The sequence below is a fragment of the Sus scrofa genome, chromosome 7 (assembly GCF_054392235.1).
Source record: "Sus scrofa isolate SSC_HxYL_T2T_F1_AM1 chromosome 7, Sscrofa_HxYL_maternal_Yorkshire_Landrace_v2.0, whole genome shotgun sequence".
Lineage (NCBI taxonomy): Eukaryota > Metazoa > Chordata > Mammalia > Artiodactyla > Suidae > Sus > Sus scrofa.
In genome coordinates, this window is record NC_139389.1 from 56,742,711 (window position 1) to 56,760,109 (window position 17,399).

The window sequence follows — 17,399 nt, forward strand, 5'->3', positions numbered from 1 at the left end:
AAGAAGCATGCCTCGTGCAAGTCAGGAGGTCAGAGAGCTGCTCTCAGCAGGATGCCAGCCCCTTCTCCCCTTGTGTGTATCTCAGTCAAACAAGGTGGCCCTGGGGACACATTTTGGAAGTGTTCTTGTTTCGTAATTAGGAAAAGAAAAAGAGTTATTTTAAAAAATAGTGCATAAAATGCCACTCCTGATGTTCTTGTTTAAACAGCCTAATGCAAAAATCCACATTTTCAAGACAAACAGCAATGAAAACAAAGCCGTCTTCCAAATAGACATTAACTCAAAACATACAAGCACTCACAAAACACCCCTGAAGATGAAACTCAGCATCTTCTGAGCTCTCTGCTGTCACCATGTAGCCCAGAGCACTTACTTGATCATCTGCGGCACAGTGACCTTGGAATTTTCCTCAAACGCGTTCATCATGAGCCCGTTGCACCGGATGTTATCCACGCACTGGAATCAGAGAGAGGACCCCCGGTCAGAGGCCCAGTCTCCATCCTGGGACTGAGTGTGGCGGTCACGTGCCCCGGCCTGACCCAGAGTCCTCAACCTCAAGGGCGTCGTCCAGGCAACGGTGGGGTCAATGCAGAGCATATGCTAAAATGTAGGTTCCCAGGCCTCACACCAGAGACTTGGATACGGTAGGTCTTCCGGGGGCTCAGGGGAGCCCAGGAATCTGGAGTTTTAAGAATCACTTGTGGATATGTGCGTTTTCTCCATCAGAACCCTGCAGTAGCCCCCGGGCTCCCAACCACTTAGGCAAGAAGGGACCACGTGCTTTCAGGGACAGGTGATGTGGCTCACCTGGCTGATGTCACTGGTCCAGGCCGCCTTCTCCTGCCTGGATGAGGCCACGAGGATGACTGTGAAGGGCGGGGAGTCCTTGGGCTCCACCCCGATCTTAAAATCCAAGTGGTCAATGTCTTGGCCGGATCCTTTGGCTTCCAGTTGCAAAACACAGAGTGAGCAGAATCAGTGGGGGCCTTTCTTGGGTTGGAAAACAATTGAACAGCTACCCTGTCTTACCCACAAGTGAAGGCACAGCATTGGTAGGGCCCTGGGCCACTTGCTAGCTGCAGAATGTTTTCTTCCCCCTAAGGTGAGGAATCTCCACTTCAAAGATGGAGAAACTAAGACGTGGAATGCAGAGAACCTTACAACCATACAGGGACAGCTCTGATTCTGAGTCGGAAGAGCTTTTAGGGAACTGAGACCCCCCCATCATGCCAGTGGGGGGCTGAGGTTTCCCCAGGGAGGACTTTCGTAAGGACCCCCCCCCGCCCGCCTGACCCTAGCAATGCACCTGCTAAGCAAGGTCTAGAACTGGCTTCCCAGCTGGGCCCCCCTGCTGCTCCAAGGTAATACAGGGGTCAGAAGGGCTGGGCTGGACATTGAGCTCAGTTGAGAGCTCCCTGAAGCCAAAGTCAATTCTAGGTAGTTTTATTACTGCTCTTAACCTGAAGAGTTCCTTGAGCTCTATTTATTTGTTTTGTTTTGTTTTGTTTTTTAGGCCTGCACCCATGACATATGGAGGTTCCCAGGCTAGGGGTCCAGTGGGAGCTGTAGCCGCTGGCCTACACCACAGCCATAGCAACTCCAGATCTGAGCCGTGTCTTCGACTGACACCACAGCTCACCGCAACACTGGATCCTTAACACACTGAGCAGGGTCAGGGATCGAACTCGCATCCTCATGGATACTAGCCAGGTTTGTGAACCACTGAGCCACAACGGGAACTCTGAACTCTATCATTTGAAACAACTAAGATCACAGTTCAGGGATCTCTTCCAATGCAGCCGTGACACTGGGGGTGCACTGGATGGGGTGAAATGCTGTGGAGTGTCTGCTTCAGCTCTGGTCTCTGCTTGCTGGCTGTGTAACCTTGGGGTGGTGCCCTTCCCTCTCTGGGCTTCAGATGTCCTCCTATAGAAGTTCAGTGGGTTGTAGTGGCTGAGATTCCCCCACCTTTCCGGTGCTGACACCTGAGAATTTCAGGATTCCTTGCTGGGCACAGGAGCTCTGGGTGGTGACTTAGGGATGGGATGGTGATGGCTCCTCAGAAATGGGGTGTCTGTGTGCTCAGTGGGGGACATGTGGAGGCACCTTCCTTGACCTTGGAGGGAAAAGGGCTTTGGGGCCTGACAATGCCACTTGAGTCCTGACCAGCTGTAGCCAAGATTGAAGAAGGTGGGCTGGTAAGAGCTGTAGATAAATTGCTGCAGTTTTATTTCTGCCTTGGGGAGTCGCTTAGCTTGGCCGTCGGTGGAGGGGCCTGAAGGGTGCAGGGCTGACCAGAGGGCATGTGTGTGTGGACTAGGCCCCTAGACCCCAGCAAATCCCAAGCCCAAGCCTAAGCGATGCCATCACAAAGATCTGCGGCCTTTCAGCTACAGCTCACCCTGCCTGGGGAAGGGCAAAGATGGGGTCCAAGCTGGCATACCCCCAGAGTAGGGCATCCAGAGCCTTGGCTGGGGAACCAGTGAATGGGGGAGACGAGGGCCAACTTTGGTCCAGTCAAGAGACAGTAGTGGCCCCATCCATTAACCTGAAATAAAGACCCCAATTCTCCAATGCTGTGCCCCCCCCCAGGGAGAGGAATCTCATGGACCCCCCCACCCCTCGCCACACACCCAGGCTTGCCAGCATCTGGGGGCTGCCCTCCCCCCACCTCCCCATCCAACCCCCTCTGGTTTGTGGAGGCCCCACTCCCATGCCCCCCTCTCCTGAAGTCTTGCCTCCCATCCCGGCCACTACAACCCCACTGCAGGGTGGTGGCACATGTGTTCCTGCACACCCCACCCTTTTCCAGGAGGACAGGATGGTCCCAGCACCTCCCTGGCTTCCTCCTTGCACCCAGTGAGCCGCTGGCCACGTGGAGCACAGATGCATGAACTAGGGGTGATCACTGAGATGCTGTGACCCCTGAACCCAGTGGTGCCAATACATCCAGGGACCCGAGGAGCTTGGAAGGAACCAGGAAGGCGAGTGCAGGCCATCACCTGTGGGGCCAGGGAGCTCCTGCTCTAAAGACCCAAGCCCAGGAGTTCCCGTGGTGGCTCAGTGGAAATGAATCTGAGCAGCATCCATGAGAATGCAGGTTCGATCCTTGGCTTCTCCGCTCAGTGGTTAAGGATCCGGCGTTGCCGTGGGCTGTGGTGTCGGTCACAGACGTGACTTGGATCCCACATTGCTGTGGCTGTGGCACAGGCTGGCAGCTGTAGCTCCAATTCGACCCCTAGCCTGGGAACCTCCAAATGCTGCAGCTGTGGCCCTAAAAAGCAAAAGAAAAAAGAAAAAAAAAAAAAAAAAAAAGAGACCCAAGCCCAGCCTCTCCCAGTCCAGGACTATGGCCACTGAATTTCAGCGTTCTCCCTTTGGGGTGAGTGTGCATATATGTGCGAGCACACACAGGCTCGAGTGTGACCATCACACCTACCTTCTTCCTCCGTGCTTTCTGGGTCCTCCAACAAGGTGCAGTCAATGAGGGATATGACTCCATTCTGCAAAAGAGCAGAGGTCACCTTGACTCAAGGCGGGAGAGGTGCTAGCTTCAGAGTTCCAGAATACCGGGGTGGGGAGGGACTTTAGAAGTGAGCACCCAGGAGTTCCCGTGGTGGTGCAGCAGAAATGACTCCAACTAGGAACCACGAGGTTGCAGGTTTGATCTCTGGCCTCGCTCAGTGGGTTAAGGATCCGGCGTTGCCGTGAGCTGTGGTGTAGTTCACAGACATGGCTCAGGTCTGGTGTTGCTGTGACTCTGGTGTAGACCAGCAGCTACAGCTCTGATTTGACCCCTAGCCTGGGAACCTCCATATGCTGCGCATGTGGCCCCCAAATGACAAAAAGACAAAAAAAAGAAGTGAGCACCCATGTAACCCACACGTTTGTGTACATTACATGCCAAGTGCGCATCTTGGTATTTAAGCTGAAGAACTTTATCCTCACATAAGAAACCCAGTGAGGGAGTTCCCGTCGTGGTGCAGCAGAAACAAATCCGACTAGAAACCATGAGGTTGCCAGTTCCATCTCTGGCCTCGCTCAGTAGGTAAAGGATCTAGCATTGCTGTGAGCTGTCGTGTAGGTGGCAGACATGGCTCGGATCTGGCGTGGCTGTGGCTGTGGCGTGAGCTGGTGGCTACAGCTCCGATTGGACCCCAAGTCTGGGAATCTCCATATGCCGAAGGTGTGGCCCTAAAAAGGACAGAAAGACAAAAAGAAAAAAAAAAAAAGAAAAAAAAAGAAGAAGAAGCCCAGCGAAGTGCTTCAAATGGGATTGGCTTGGAGATGCCTTCTCCCAGTGAAGGTCAAGGTCAGGCTGGGGGCGGACAGGTCAGAACCTGGCTTGCATGGCCTCTTCTTGTCCTACGGCAACTCTGAGGCAGCCCCTAGTTTGCAGAGGTTTGAAATCCCTCATTCTAGGCTAAACCTCACGTTAGCAAGAGGAAAACAGGCCAACTTTATGGACCCATCTCAAGTATCGTTATTCTGATTTGATAGGTTTAGAAATGAAATCAGAGTTAAGTGTCCCGCCCAAGGTCACCCGGTGGGTTAGCAGTGGAATCTGGAGAGAGCTCAAGGTCAGTTGCTGGCTTTTAATTGTTAGGAAAATCTGGAGAGCCTCCTTGCCTGCCTGCTTGCATCTCTCACAAGTGTCCTACCTTAATAAATCTATTTCTTGCCTATCAAAAAAAAAAGGAAAATCTGGAAAAATGCCCGCTATCCTTGAGCATGTGAGCATCACTTGGGTGTGAGACCCCTTGATATTACTGTGAGAAATAAAAGTAGCCACAACTGTGCTGATTGTAAAGTACACCCACAAATTCTTGGACACCCCGCCCTTCAAAAAGTGAAGGCACTACTTCTGCCTCTTGCGCGTGGGCTGAACTTAGCGACTTGCTTCTCATTAAGAAATTAAAGCAGAAGTGACGGGGTGCAGCTTGGGGGCTGCAGCCTCCTACTTGCTCTCTTATTGTCTCTTGGACCACTTGTGCTGGGGCAAGCTGACTTCCATGTCAGAGGAGAGGGCTACAGATGAGGGGCTGAAGCCTCCAGCCAACAGCCATGCGAGGGAGCCAAGTTGGAAAAGGTGTTCCTGCCCCGTCGAGCCCTCGGACGACTGCAGCCCCAGCCGCCCTTGACCACAACGTCTTAAGAGACCCTGGCCACGCAGGTCCACGCAGCTAAGCTGTCCCGACTTCCTGACCTAGAGAAACTGTGAGACAACAAATGTTTATTTTAAGCCACTGCCTTTGGGGGTAATTTGTTACACAGCAACAGATAAATAATATAAAAACTGACAATAACAGAAACCTGGCCAGGTGGCTACTCTATCTGTGAAAATATCTACAGGGCTGGCTGCCACCTGGGAGGAAGAGGGTGACAGGGGAAAGCATCAGAGTGGGTCCCCGAGGGAAGGTTACTTCCTTTCCTCTTGTGTGTGGGCTGATGAGTCCAGAAGGCTGTGGTCAAGGAGGCGGCTGGGGCTGCAGGGATCTGAGTTCTGCTTCTGGTTTGGCTCTTTGGAGGGCTTGGGTGAGCATCCCTCACCCGACCCCTCCTCACCCCTGCCCCAGGTCTTGCTGGGCCTTAACCTGCACGGTGATGTCACTTGGGTTTGATAATCTCAAAAGCCCCATCTAGCACTCTTATTTTACATCCAAAAAACTTCCCATGGTAGTTTCAGACCTTGTGGGTTTGCGGCATGCCCTTCTCAGGAGGCTGTCAGGCATTCTATTTCCAATTGCGAATGGGAAGTGGCTTGAATTTTAGCTTTGGTTTAAGGACACAGACTCTGCGGCCAGGCTGCCTGGCATCAAATCCCCTCTCTGCCACTTGCTGGCTCTTTCTAGAAATCTCAGTTCCCCTTATTGCTACAAAAGGGAAAGTCACAGGATCCACCTCAGTGGCTTGTCCTAGGTCCAGAGTGCTCATCAAGCAAAGGCTTGCGATCATTAGCACAAGTTCACACTACATCATTCAGAGTGTTAACGACAGTTACTTACTGAGCATTTACTATGTACCTGGCATGGGCTCGTGTGCTTTGCAACCACTTCCTCACTTAATCCTTACCGCACTCTTGTCAGGTAGATATTTTCACTCCCATTTTGCAGACTAGTAAACTGAGGCTTGAGGAGGTCACTACCACGTGGCAGGGCTAGAACTTGAGTAGCTCTTGGATTCCATGTTCTTCCCCAGGATCTAAGAGACTTTTAAAACTCAAACAAATAGGAGTTTCCGTCGTGGCTCAGTGGTTAACGAATCTGACTAGGAACCATGAGGTTGCGGGTTCCATCCCTGGCTTTGCTCAGTGGGTTAAGGACCCAGCGTTGCCGGCTGTGGTGTAGGTCGCAGACACAGCTTGGATCCCACGTTGCTGTGGCTGTGGTGTAGGCTGGCAGCTACAGCTCCGATTCGACCCCTAGCCTGGGAACCTCCATATGCCGCGGGAGTGTCCCTAGAAAAGGCAAAAAAAAACAAAAACCAAAAACCCCTCAAACAAATAAACCCACCAGCCTCCAAAACAAAATAAGATAAAACTAAGAAACATAAATCATGGGATATGTGCTTTCAGACTAAAAAGCTGACTGAAAGTCTCCAGTTCGACCCGCCCCTATTGACTCCTCCCAACCCCTGCACCTGCTGGGGGAACCAGGCCCCCTACATCCAAGCCTGGACAGAGATCTTCCCAGCAAAAACTCCAGACCTAATAAATAATGAAGGCATTCCTTGATAGATAATTTGGTTGAAATGGGAGTATTCAACATTTGTAAATTAATTTCCCCTTGTGCAGCCAACCAACTAATTTGTCGACATGTTAACATAAGCAGTATATTCCCCGAAGCCAGGGCTTGATCTATTAGCTCTGCAGGATATGACAGGCCAGGCTTCCAGGGTCTGGAAGAATGGTTTCCCTGATGCTTCAGCTTAATTAAGGGCACCTTCTGGACCCTTCCAGGCCACGGCGAGTTGGGATTTGAGATCTGCCTAAGCGAGCATCCATGGGGATGGACATACTGCTGGGGAGACCGGAGCTTGCAGAAGCAAGAACTCCCAATTATCCAGAGCAGACTAACAGCCATCCGCCTGCCTCCGCACCGCCTCTGGTGAGGACGCTCAACCCTGCTTCGCAGATGAGGAAGTGCAGTGTAGACGGGGTGGGAGGTTTCTAGGGTCATACAAGGTAGGAGACAGAGGCTAGACCAGATCCTGAGCTCAGAGCAGCACCATAAGCCATGCGCCCTGGTGGGGAGCAGCAGATATAGCCTGGGGTCCCTTGGGCTGGGGGAGTGAGCACCTGAAGGTGTCAAGAGGGGGCCTGTCTGAGCTTTTTTGGGCAGGAAATGAGATACAGGCTCTGGGTGCTGCTCTGCCTGCAGCCAGGGGCGACCATCCTTCATCAGCCCGTCATACACACACACATGGGCCTTTTCCGGGCTTGTCTGGACCCCCTGGCTCCTCCACCCCGAGACCCAGTTGTGTGGGTGCCTTTAGGCGTCTTCATACCCATTTCCCATGATTTCACTAGGAGAAAGTCAATGGCCTCATTCCAAGCCTCCAGCCAGACCAGGGGGTGCACATGTACACTCATGTCTCTGACACCCCTGCCCACCATCTGGGCCCACGGTCAGGGTCAGCCAGGACCCCTGTGGTCAAGGGCAGTGTCTACCATGATCCCCTGGGCCTCCAGCCTCAATAGCTCCACCCCTGCTATCCTTACCTTGGTCAGGTGAAGCTTCCCGCCAGAGCCTCTGGTACAGATGATCAGATGCTTAGAAAACAGGAAGCACTGCCGCTCACCCTCTTTCTTTAGGGACAGAGAACCCAGGCGACCCCGGGTGATCTTGCCCTTTTCGGACATGGGCACCTGGATGAGGGAACCTGTGGACAGAGGATAGAGACCCTGGGTGCGTCTCCCAGAATGACCCTCCACTCTGACCCGGCTCTGAGGTTGCACATGGGCTTGCGATGCCAGCGGCTGTGGCAGTGGGACAAGCCCATCCTAGCTCTTGGTACAAACACACACCTTGGACACTCCCTCCAGGCCCTCCTTGGAGCTGGATGGTGGGGGTCGGGGGGTGGAGGATGAACAGAGAAGCTCCAAGCAGGACCCCTGGACCTCCCAGCTGGGGTCAGGGCCTTGGACATCAAAGGAATCCTAAAGGACACAGTCTGTAGAGTGAGAATGCAGGACCGGGTTGGGGTCCGGGTGTGGCAGGAGGCCGAACAAGTGGGGAGCCGGCTCTGATCCATGGAGATTAACAAGATACCCTGGACGCCTGCTGCCTGAGCCACTGCAGGCATGACCAATCAATCTCAGCATGCTTCGCTGTAGAGCCCAGAGAGAGTTGCCCAATCCCCAACACAGTGCCCTAGGAAGCTACTACTTGGCAGGGCAGGTGCCTAGGATGACCTCATCTGCTGTCCTTACTCTGGACCCCCATCCCCAAAACATGCACTCTAGGCCTCCTTCCCCCACTGACTCCAGGAGCTTCTCACTGTCCCCAGGACTCAGGCATCCAAGGCCCTCAGTGGTTCAGCTTCAGCACATCTCCTCTCTTGACCTGTCTCCCCCCTTCTCTGCCCCAAACCTAGGTCAAGGTCAGTTTACCTCTGGCTCCCCGAATGCTGCTCACTCCTTGGCCTGGAAAGCCCTCGCTTCAACCCATCACCCTGCAACCCTGCAAAACTGCTACTTCTCCTTCAAGACTCGACTCCGGTGCTGCCTCTTCGGGAAGTCCTCCCTGACTTTCCCCAGGAGGCTCTGGGCCACCACTCTGCCTCCTGGCCATGTCCATCGCTGCCTGGAATCCTTGCCTGTATCCTGACTCCTTCTTCCCTGCACAGTCAGCTTCTGGCAGGCAGGCCAGGGTCTATTCCCTGGGCATCCCTGGAGCCACGAGTTGACCGGGCATGAATGGGGCGGGATGCACAGTCGACTAAGTGATAAAGGGCCTGATGGGTCCCCCTGTCTGGTCCTCAGGTCCAGCCCACTCCCTGGGAAGGGAGGAACTGCTTTGACTCAGGATGATGGAGCAGATTCCTGGTCTGGGTGGGGGGGACACTGCCCACCCTAGGAGAGGTCGTTCTTGGGGCCACCTCCAGCTTGGGCACAGCACAGCTCAAGGGGAGCTGGGAGACAGTCTAAGCTGGCTCCAGGCTCAGCAGGTCCCAGGGTGGGCCTGGGGGAAGGACACAGGGCCACAGGCAGGGGCTCAGAGCAAACTCCAAGCTGAGGATCCTCAGGCTAAGGGCAGCAGAGCCCAGAGGCAGCTGCACAGGGCAGCAGGAGGTGTGGTAAGTTTCACCTTGTCAGAGACTCCCAGGACTAGAGAGAAGGCAGGCAGGAGATCCATCCTGCAGTGGAGTCACCGCTGGGGCACATGACCAGAAAGAAGCTGAGTTTCCCACAGGAGGTAGGATCTGAATGAGGTGACCTTAAAGGCATCGCAGCTCTAACATCCCTGAGTTGGAAGTCAGTTCTCTGGGCCACAGGGAACCTCTACAAGGCCCTCTCAACAAGGCTGTGCCTCTCAACATGGTCCCTGAGGCCCAAAGGTGAGGGAGATCCACTCACAAGAACCACTGCGATCACGGCCTCCCCCACGAGGCCAAGGATGCCGAGCAAAGGACAGAGAGGTGCACCCACGCAAGTCACTCTCGGATGCTGAAAATGCTGGTGATTCGTGGGCCGGTCGCAATCTGTCTCCATCCTCCGCCCCCTACTCTCTCCCCCCAAGTGAGGGAGAGGGAGGCAGTCCGTGTTTACTAGGACGTACAGTAGACAAACCAAGGCCATCTGGGAGGAATCATGTTTGCATCTGGAAACAGGGAAACTGTGAAAACCAATAATATCTGCATTTACATGTATAGATGCTGACACCTACATATAGCTGTCACACCCCCCCGGCGGTCCCGGAATACTCTGCCATCGCGCTGGCAGGTTTGGGCATGAGGCAGCCAAACCAAAGGGGGGGTGTCCCCAAGGCCCACCTGGCGGGGGGTCGGGGGTGGGGGTGGGGCGCAGAGGCCATACCTTGTCTGACGAAGGTCTGGCTGGTGTCCAGGAGGATCTCACATCCTTCGATGATCATGCGCTCAATGGCCAGGTTTTTTCGGATGTTCTCTGTTTCGCTTACTTCATCATGCATTATCCTGTGGGGACAGGAAAGGACAGTCAGAGACGGGCTGCCTCCATCCCCCAGACTAGACCTAGGAAGAAAGCCTGGCACCCAGGATTCCCAGATGGAGCTTGTGGCCATGAAGCGGGAGAGCGCGGACACCTAGGGAGTGCCCGCTGTGGGTGTGCACGTTACAGGCATGATCTGTTTATCCTCTGACAGTCCAAGGAGGCAGAGAAAGGAAATGGAGGCTGACAGCTGGGAAGCACGTCTGTCTGGTGTAGAAGTCTGAATCGGAGTTCCCTGCTGATGCAGGGGTTTAGGGATCTGGCATTGTCGCTGCTGTGGCTTGGGCTGCAGCTGTGGTGCAGGTTCGATCCCTGGCCTGGGAACTTCTACATGCCCCACAGACATGGCCAAAAAAAAAAAAGAAAAAAAAGTCTGAACATGCATGCACCCACATGTTCACTACAGCACTATTCACAATAGCCAAGACATGGAAACAACCCAAATGTCCATTGACAGATGACTGGATTAGGAAGATGTGGTATATATACACAATGGAATATTACTCAGCCATTAAAAAGAACAAACTAATGCCATTTGCAGCAACATGGATGGAACCAGTGACTCTCAAATTCAGTGAAGTAAGTCAGAAAGAGAAGGACAAATACAGTATACTATCACTTATATCTGGACTCTAATACACAGCACAAATGAACCTTTCCACAGAAAAGAAAATCATGGACATGGAGAATAGACTTGTGGTTGCCAAGGGGGAGAGGGAGGGAGTGGGATGGATTGGGAGCTTGGGGCTAATAGATGCAAACTATTGCCTTTGCAATGGATTAGCAATGAGATCCTGCTGTATAGCACTGAGAATTATGTCTAGTCACTTATGACAGAGCATGATAATGGGAGAAAACAGAATGTATACATGTATGTGTAACTGGGTTGCCATGCTGTACAGTAGAAAAAAAAGTTGTATTGGGGACATAACAATAAAAAAATTTTTTTAAAAGTCTGAACAACATGGAAGAGGGAGAACAGGATTCGGAGGAGACATCCTTTGTTCATTATCTTGCCCCTCATCCCACTACTGGCCTTATTTCCATCCACAGAATAAGCACGTTCATTCCAGCCTCAGGGAAATTTCTCCTAGCTGTTTCTTCCCTCTGAACACTCTTTATATGGTTGTTTCCTTAATATTTGGGTTCTGGAATAGTTTGTTTATTTATTTTTAGTTTTGATTTTTATTTTTAAAGTAAGTTCTGCATGTTAAAAGCTTATTTTTAATTAACAAGTTTACAAGGCTTGTTTTTATTGAAATAGTTTATTTTTGAAGTGCCTGACAATCCGGCTGGCTCAGGGAAAGAGTGACTTCGCTTTTCTTCCATAGGCTCTGGCACAACTGGCAGAGAAGCAGAACACAGCTTGCCCCTTCATCTGAGAACACAGACAACTCCTTCTGGTCCCTGTTCGGGCTGCTGTAACACCCGTTCTCTCCAGCAGGTGGCACTATTTAACTGCTTTGAAAAAACAGCGTTGCTGCAGAAAAGGTAGGTGCAAGGTGCCAACTTTGCTATGACCCTTGATGGGTTTCTAGGAGTCTTAGAAGAGTAGCAATTTTGGGAGGGAGGGGGTCAAGAAAAAGTACCTCACCTACTCGAAGGAAAGCACAAAGCCTCTTTATTTGCTGATGCTTGAAATTCCACAGTTAAGACCACTAGAAGGGCTGATTTATATGCATGCGGCTTACAAAGTTCTCCCACAGACATTATCCAATTTAAACCCTACAACAATGAGAGATGACACTTGGTGGAGCTGGGGCTGTGATGCGTGGAGTCAGCATGATGTTGAACAAATTACTCAACCCCTCTAATCCTCAGTTTCTGCATCTGCAGACTGCTGGGGTGTGGATGGAAAATAATGTATTTCAAGGGCTGTCCTCATGCCTCACATGGGGCAGGTGCTTGAATAAAGGATAGTGGTCACTGTTGCATAATCACGGCTGCAAAAGCGTTATGGCAAAAAAGCGGGTACATTGTAATCCTTTTTTTCCTGGTTACCAGATGAGGTCTTGGCCTTAGGAGCCTTGGCCCCCACCGCCCTCCCCCAGTAGTGCTCTTCTCAGAAGCCCAGGCTTTAGACTCTTCTAGAAAAGACACAGGACAGGGAGGCACCTTTCTGGCATATGTCGTTCTGTGGAAAGGGATTCCTGTTTGGAAGTGGCCAAAGACAACCAGAAGCCATCTCTCATCATGAGGGGGGGGATTTTGCTCAAGAGGCTAGATTTGCTAGAAAATAAAGGAGTGGTTCTAAGATCGCAAAAGTAGTTTTGCCGTGAGACATGTGTAAACCTCAGCTGCTCAGGGTAAGTGGCAGCCCCAGGCTGAGGTTTGAGGGGACCTATGTGGCACATGCAGAGCAGGGAGCTGGGGGATTCTGGGGAGGCAGCATGGGTTTCCAGGGACCACAGCTCCTGGGGTAACCAGAAGTGAGGACCTGGGTTATTAGGGAGCCCAGGAATTAGGGGTTCAGGGGACAAAGTGGGGAAAAGGCCGGGGTTAAGAGAAAGTCAGCCCCAAGTGGCACAGCGTTTCTGAGCAAAGCCAGAAAGGGGATGCTTATCTGCCTGCTTCCTGTCCAGCTGGAGCTTTGCTCAGACCCCAGGGGAGGGCGCAGGAGGAGGAAAGGCCACTGTCACACGATGAGAAAAAGCTCTTCTGTGCTGTTAGGGCTGGATTTGGGGCCAGGTGCAGGTGACCAGGTGGGACAAAGGAAGAGCCCTGATTCTGTCCGGTCCTTCCTCTGCCCCGCTGGGAGCCGTGGCCTCACTGGCTGCCCCTCATTGCCTTGGAAAGCTGTTTCGGGCTCTGAGTAGCCAGCAGGGCCCCGGGCAGGGCTGGATCCCATACCCTGCAGACCAGTCCTCCTTTGCAGCTCCTGGCAGCCCATCTCTGAGCACAAGGACCCTCCTCATCAACTGGCCTCCACGATGGAGACCCCAGGGCTTGGCCCTTGGTTCGTATCTCATTCCTGCCTAAACTTACTCCCTTGGTGATCTCCCTAGTCTGGTGACTTGAAATACCATCTCTGAGCTGACAGTCAGTCTCGCCTCTCTAAACTCTGGACTCAAACACCAACTCCCTTCTTGTCATCTCCACTGCCATTGTCCCTCTCAGGTTCAACATGTCCCCAGTAAAGTTCCAGCGAAGGGAGCAAGGCTTCCCCTCCACATCTGCCTGTCCTGCAGGTTCTCCATCCTGCTTAAAGGCAATGCTATCCTTCTGGCTGCTCAGCCAAAATCTCCAGAATCACCCTTGACCCAATCCTCTCTCTCTCTCCCCGTATCTCATCCATCAGAAATTCCTGCAGGTACCGTCTTCAGAACACACCAGAGTCTGTACCTCCTCGTGACCAGGGCCACACCTGGTGTAGCCAAGTCACCTGATGCCTGGGGCGTTGGCAGTGCCTCCTGCCCGGTCCCTCTGCTCCTGCCCGTGAGGAAGAAGTTCCCTGGGTTTGGGGGACTGAAGTGTGGCGGGGGAGGCTGTGGCCTCTGACATTGGACCAGCCATGGCCTGTGCACCGACTGACACTGCCTGCTGGACCCCCTGGGGCTCCTAAAGCCACAGGTTTTGACATAGCAACACTGGAAAACCAAGGAAATGGGCAGAGAGTGCCTGGGCAGATCTATCCTGGGAGATGGGCCCATTGAGTGTCCAGTGCCCTTCCCTGGACCCCATCTGTGCCAGGGACAGCACAGCACCCAAGGCATCTCACCCGGTACCCACTTGGGCTTGAGCTGTAAGCCCCTCAGGCTGCTCCTGGGGACCGTGATTCCAGGTGAAACGGGCTGTGGGACCCCATCCCTCAGAATCCCAACCAGAACACAAGCCTTTACCGTAATTTGAGGCTGAGCAAACTCCGGCGTGGGAGGGGGGACACACCCTTATCCTGGGCCTGGCGTGGGGCACCCAAAGCCAGCTCACCTGGACAGTTCCTCCAGTTTGGACTTGGCGTAGTCCAGGCTGTTGCGCTCCACATGCTCATGAGGGGTGTGGGCCAGGAGCTCGTGCAGCGTCAGGATGTACCTGGGGATCTGCAGCGGGGAGAGACAGGGGCCACGGACAGAGGCAGGAGTGAAGGACAGAGAGAGAGACAGGCAGAGAGAGACAGTGATGAAGCAAGAAAGAGGCCCAGAGACAGAGCAGGGGGTGTGTGGGGAGAGAGAGAGGGGTGGGGAGGGCAGAAAATGAGGCTCTCAGCTCCGGGCTTCCGGAAGGACACCCACTGCTCATCTGAACAGACTCTTGCAGGTTCTCAGTTCCTGGGTCTTGTCTAGAATGAGCGCTTAGAGCTTGAGGTTCTGCCCAGCAAGAGGCAGAGCTGGGATTTGGACTCCGGATCCACCAGCCAGAGTTGAGGGCTAGCTTTAACCCCATTTTCCAGGCAGGGCCATGGTCCTCATCATCGTGGCACCCCTGGGTCTTGTGTGCCTAGCACCTGCTCACCCACAGCGCCCCCGCCCCGTCCCCGCCCCGGGCATGCGCCCTGGCAGTCGGAGCCCGGCGCCACCTGGAACATGGGGTAGGTGAGGAAGGTCTCCAGCGTCCTCTCCTCGCAGTCGGGCTTGGCCTCGTAGTGCTTCAGCAGCTTGTCAAAGTCGCGGTTCTGTTTGCAGTGGGCAAGGATCTGCAGGCTGTACTGGTGGTTGCGGACAAACTCCTGGTAGATGTTGAGCATGGGCAGCAGGATGTCGAACAGGTCGGCTGGAAGGAGGCGGGGCTCAGCAGACGGCGGGGGCGGGGCCAGCCTCAAAGCCCCGCCCCAGAGAGATCCCTGCCTTTGGAACCCAGTCTGACATTACTGCCGTCTCTTGGGGCAGATGAGGTGGCCCCAAGCACTGGGACCACATCAGGATCACAAATCACTGAGATGGGGACCCTGTCTAGTCTGACGCCTGTATACTGGAGGGTCAGAGAGAGGAGGTGAAGAGGATACTGCGGGGTGCCCCCTGGACCTCCTCCAGGACCCAGGCCCTTGTCCCACAGCTGCCATCAGTGCTGGTGACTCCAGCTGGGTCCTCCCAGGCCAGGAACTGCTCTCAGCTGGAGGAAGCTGCCTTGCACAAGCTGGGCCCAATGATGGGTCCAGGTGGGGGTGTAAGGGCCAGCCCCTGCCTCAATGGGGGACATCCCAGAAGGGTCACCTCAGGCCCAGGGCTTCCAGCCAAATGGCTGAGGCCTCCGTGGTAACTGCATTGCAGTCCACTCCCCCGCAACCCCGGTGCCCTGGTTCTGCCACGCTGTCTTGCTGAGGGCTCCCCCAGAGGCCTCCCTCCCAGTGTCCCATCTGTGACTGTGATCCCCTGAGGTCACAAGGTGAGTCAGTGGCTGGCCTGGAACCGGGTTTCCCGACTCCCCCATTCCAGGGCTTTCTGCCACGTGTCATGCCCTCCTGTGTCTCTGTCCCTTCACCTGTTCATCCTTTTGTCCATCTGTTCCCGTCTTTCTAGACCTCTCAGGATCTGCAGCCCTGGCTCAGTGAAGTGGATTCTCTGCTGGCCTATGTCTCAGCCTCCTGGACATCTAATATCCTGCCTTTCCAGCTCCCGAGAGCCCGAACCTGCCCTTCAGTACTTGCAGGGATGGGATGGACCCATTGAAGCCTCTGCTTACAAACCCCAGGAAAGAAGAAAGACAGGTTTTCCTTGCGAACTCTAAGTGGGAGCTCTCATATAGGGGATCTAATTGCCCAATGGACAGCACTGTCAACAGAGTGACTATTTTTCCAGGGCTGCTTCTTGATTTTATCCTGGAGAAAATGGGGGTTTCTGACTTGAGAAAAATCAAAATAGCCCTGCTCCCCCTGGAAGCCTCCTGGCCCATGGGCAGGGAGTCCCCGCAGCCTCAGCTGTCCCTTCACCTCCCTGAGCCTGATCCCTCAACTCCATAGAAGAAGTGACACCAATACTCACCTTGCCCTATGGAATTAAGTGAAAAGAAGATGATACCTAGTGTGGGAGGTACCCTGGACATCATTCATGGAGGTGAGGGCTTGGAGAGCGACAAGGCAAGGTGTCTGGAGCTGGAGTTTATGCCCATTGTTTCAGTAGTTCTACTTTTGGACACCTATCTCAGGGAAACGCTCTCCAATTTGGAGACCACTCCATGTGCAGAGGTGGTTATTTCTAATAGCAAAAAAGTGGAATAAGTTTAAGAGCCAACAAAGGGCAATGGTGGCAGGATCATGGGGCACTGGAGCATTATGCAGCCATCAAAAAGCACGCTTTCAGTTTGAGAAAACACTTAGGCAATAATGTTAAGCAAAAAAAAAAAAAAACACAGCAAGATTCAGATTCTATATTCAGCATGTTTGCAATTATGTAAAATGGGAAAAAAAAAACCCTGAGATCTACGCATAGAAAAAAAAATTGGAAGGAAACAAATCTGAGTGTTTACAGTAGTTATCTTTGGGAAGCAGAACGATGGTTGGTATTTTTAAACCTCTCCTACTTTTCTGGATTCTCGAAATTTCTCAAATGGGTACATATATACATTATTTTTAAAAGGGAAAAGCAGATAAGCAACTAAAAATACATCGCTTCCTCCTAGAAACATAGCTTTTGCCAACTTCTCTTTCCTCTTCTGCTCCCTCCGAGGGGTCCTGTGAGTTTTTAAGGGGCCACGCTGTCACACTCTGGAAGGACAAATGGGCTGCCAGCCAGGAGGGGTGGCCCCTGCAGAGGGACTTCTCAAGTGGGGCTGGGGACCTCTGCCAGGACTGCTACTCACCCAGGACCAGAGTGGGCCAGCTGGAGATGCGGGCCTTCAGACCTTGGTAAAAGATCTGGTGCAAAAACATGATGGTCTCACTGAAAGAGAAAGCACAGCCTAAGCTCTGGCTGAGGGAGGTCCTGTCCCTCCAGGTGTCCCTTCCCCCAGGTCCAGGGGAGCTGAGGGCCCCATGGGAGGACTAGAGCAGCAAGCCTTCTCAGGTGAGACCAGGCATGCAGATCTCATCAGTGGGATGGACTATAAAATTTGTGGGGCCCAATGCAAAAGGAATCCACGGACCCCTTGCTAACAAATGATTAAAAATTTCAGGATGGTGAAGTTCCCATCATGGCTCAGTGGTGGAGTTCCCATCATGGCTCAGTGGTTAATGAACCTGACTGGTGTGCATGAGGATGCAAGTTCGATCCCTGGCCTCGCTCAGTGGGTTAAGGACCCGGCGTTGCTGTGGCTGTGGTGTAGGCCGGCGGCTACAGCT

General features: G+C 53.2%; 1 protein-coding gene across 4 annotated transcripts in view; it reads right to left on the minus strand.

The window, feature by feature from the left end:
• The window catches only part of RASGRF1 (Ras protein specific guanine nucleotide releasing factor 1), a 125,546-nt gene that overhangs the window by 49,186 nt on the left and 58,961 nt on the right, over positions 1-17,399 (minus strand). For all 4 annotated transcript variants that reach the window (XR_014810299.1, XM_003128446.7, XM_084968391.1 and 1 more), the window contains exons 6-13: positions 16,922-17,001; positions 14,703-14,896; positions 14,117-14,226; positions 10,037-10,155; positions 7,721-7,881; positions 3,440-3,503; positions 808-944; positions 374-456 (exon numbers count right to left, since the gene is read on the minus strand). Coding sequence is in view for 3 of the 4 variants with exons in the window: in XM_003128446.7 (XP_003128494.4) it covers positions 374-456; positions 808-944; positions 3,440-3,503; positions 7,721-7,881; positions 10,037-10,155; positions 14,117-14,226; positions 14,703-14,896; positions 16,922-17,001 (948 nt within the window). In the remaining variant the exon portion in view is untranslated. The remainder of the gene's footprint in view (positions 1-373; positions 457-807; positions 945-3,439; positions 3,504-7,720; positions 7,882-10,036; positions 10,156-14,116; positions 14,227-14,702; positions 14,897-16,921; positions 17,002-17,399) is intronic.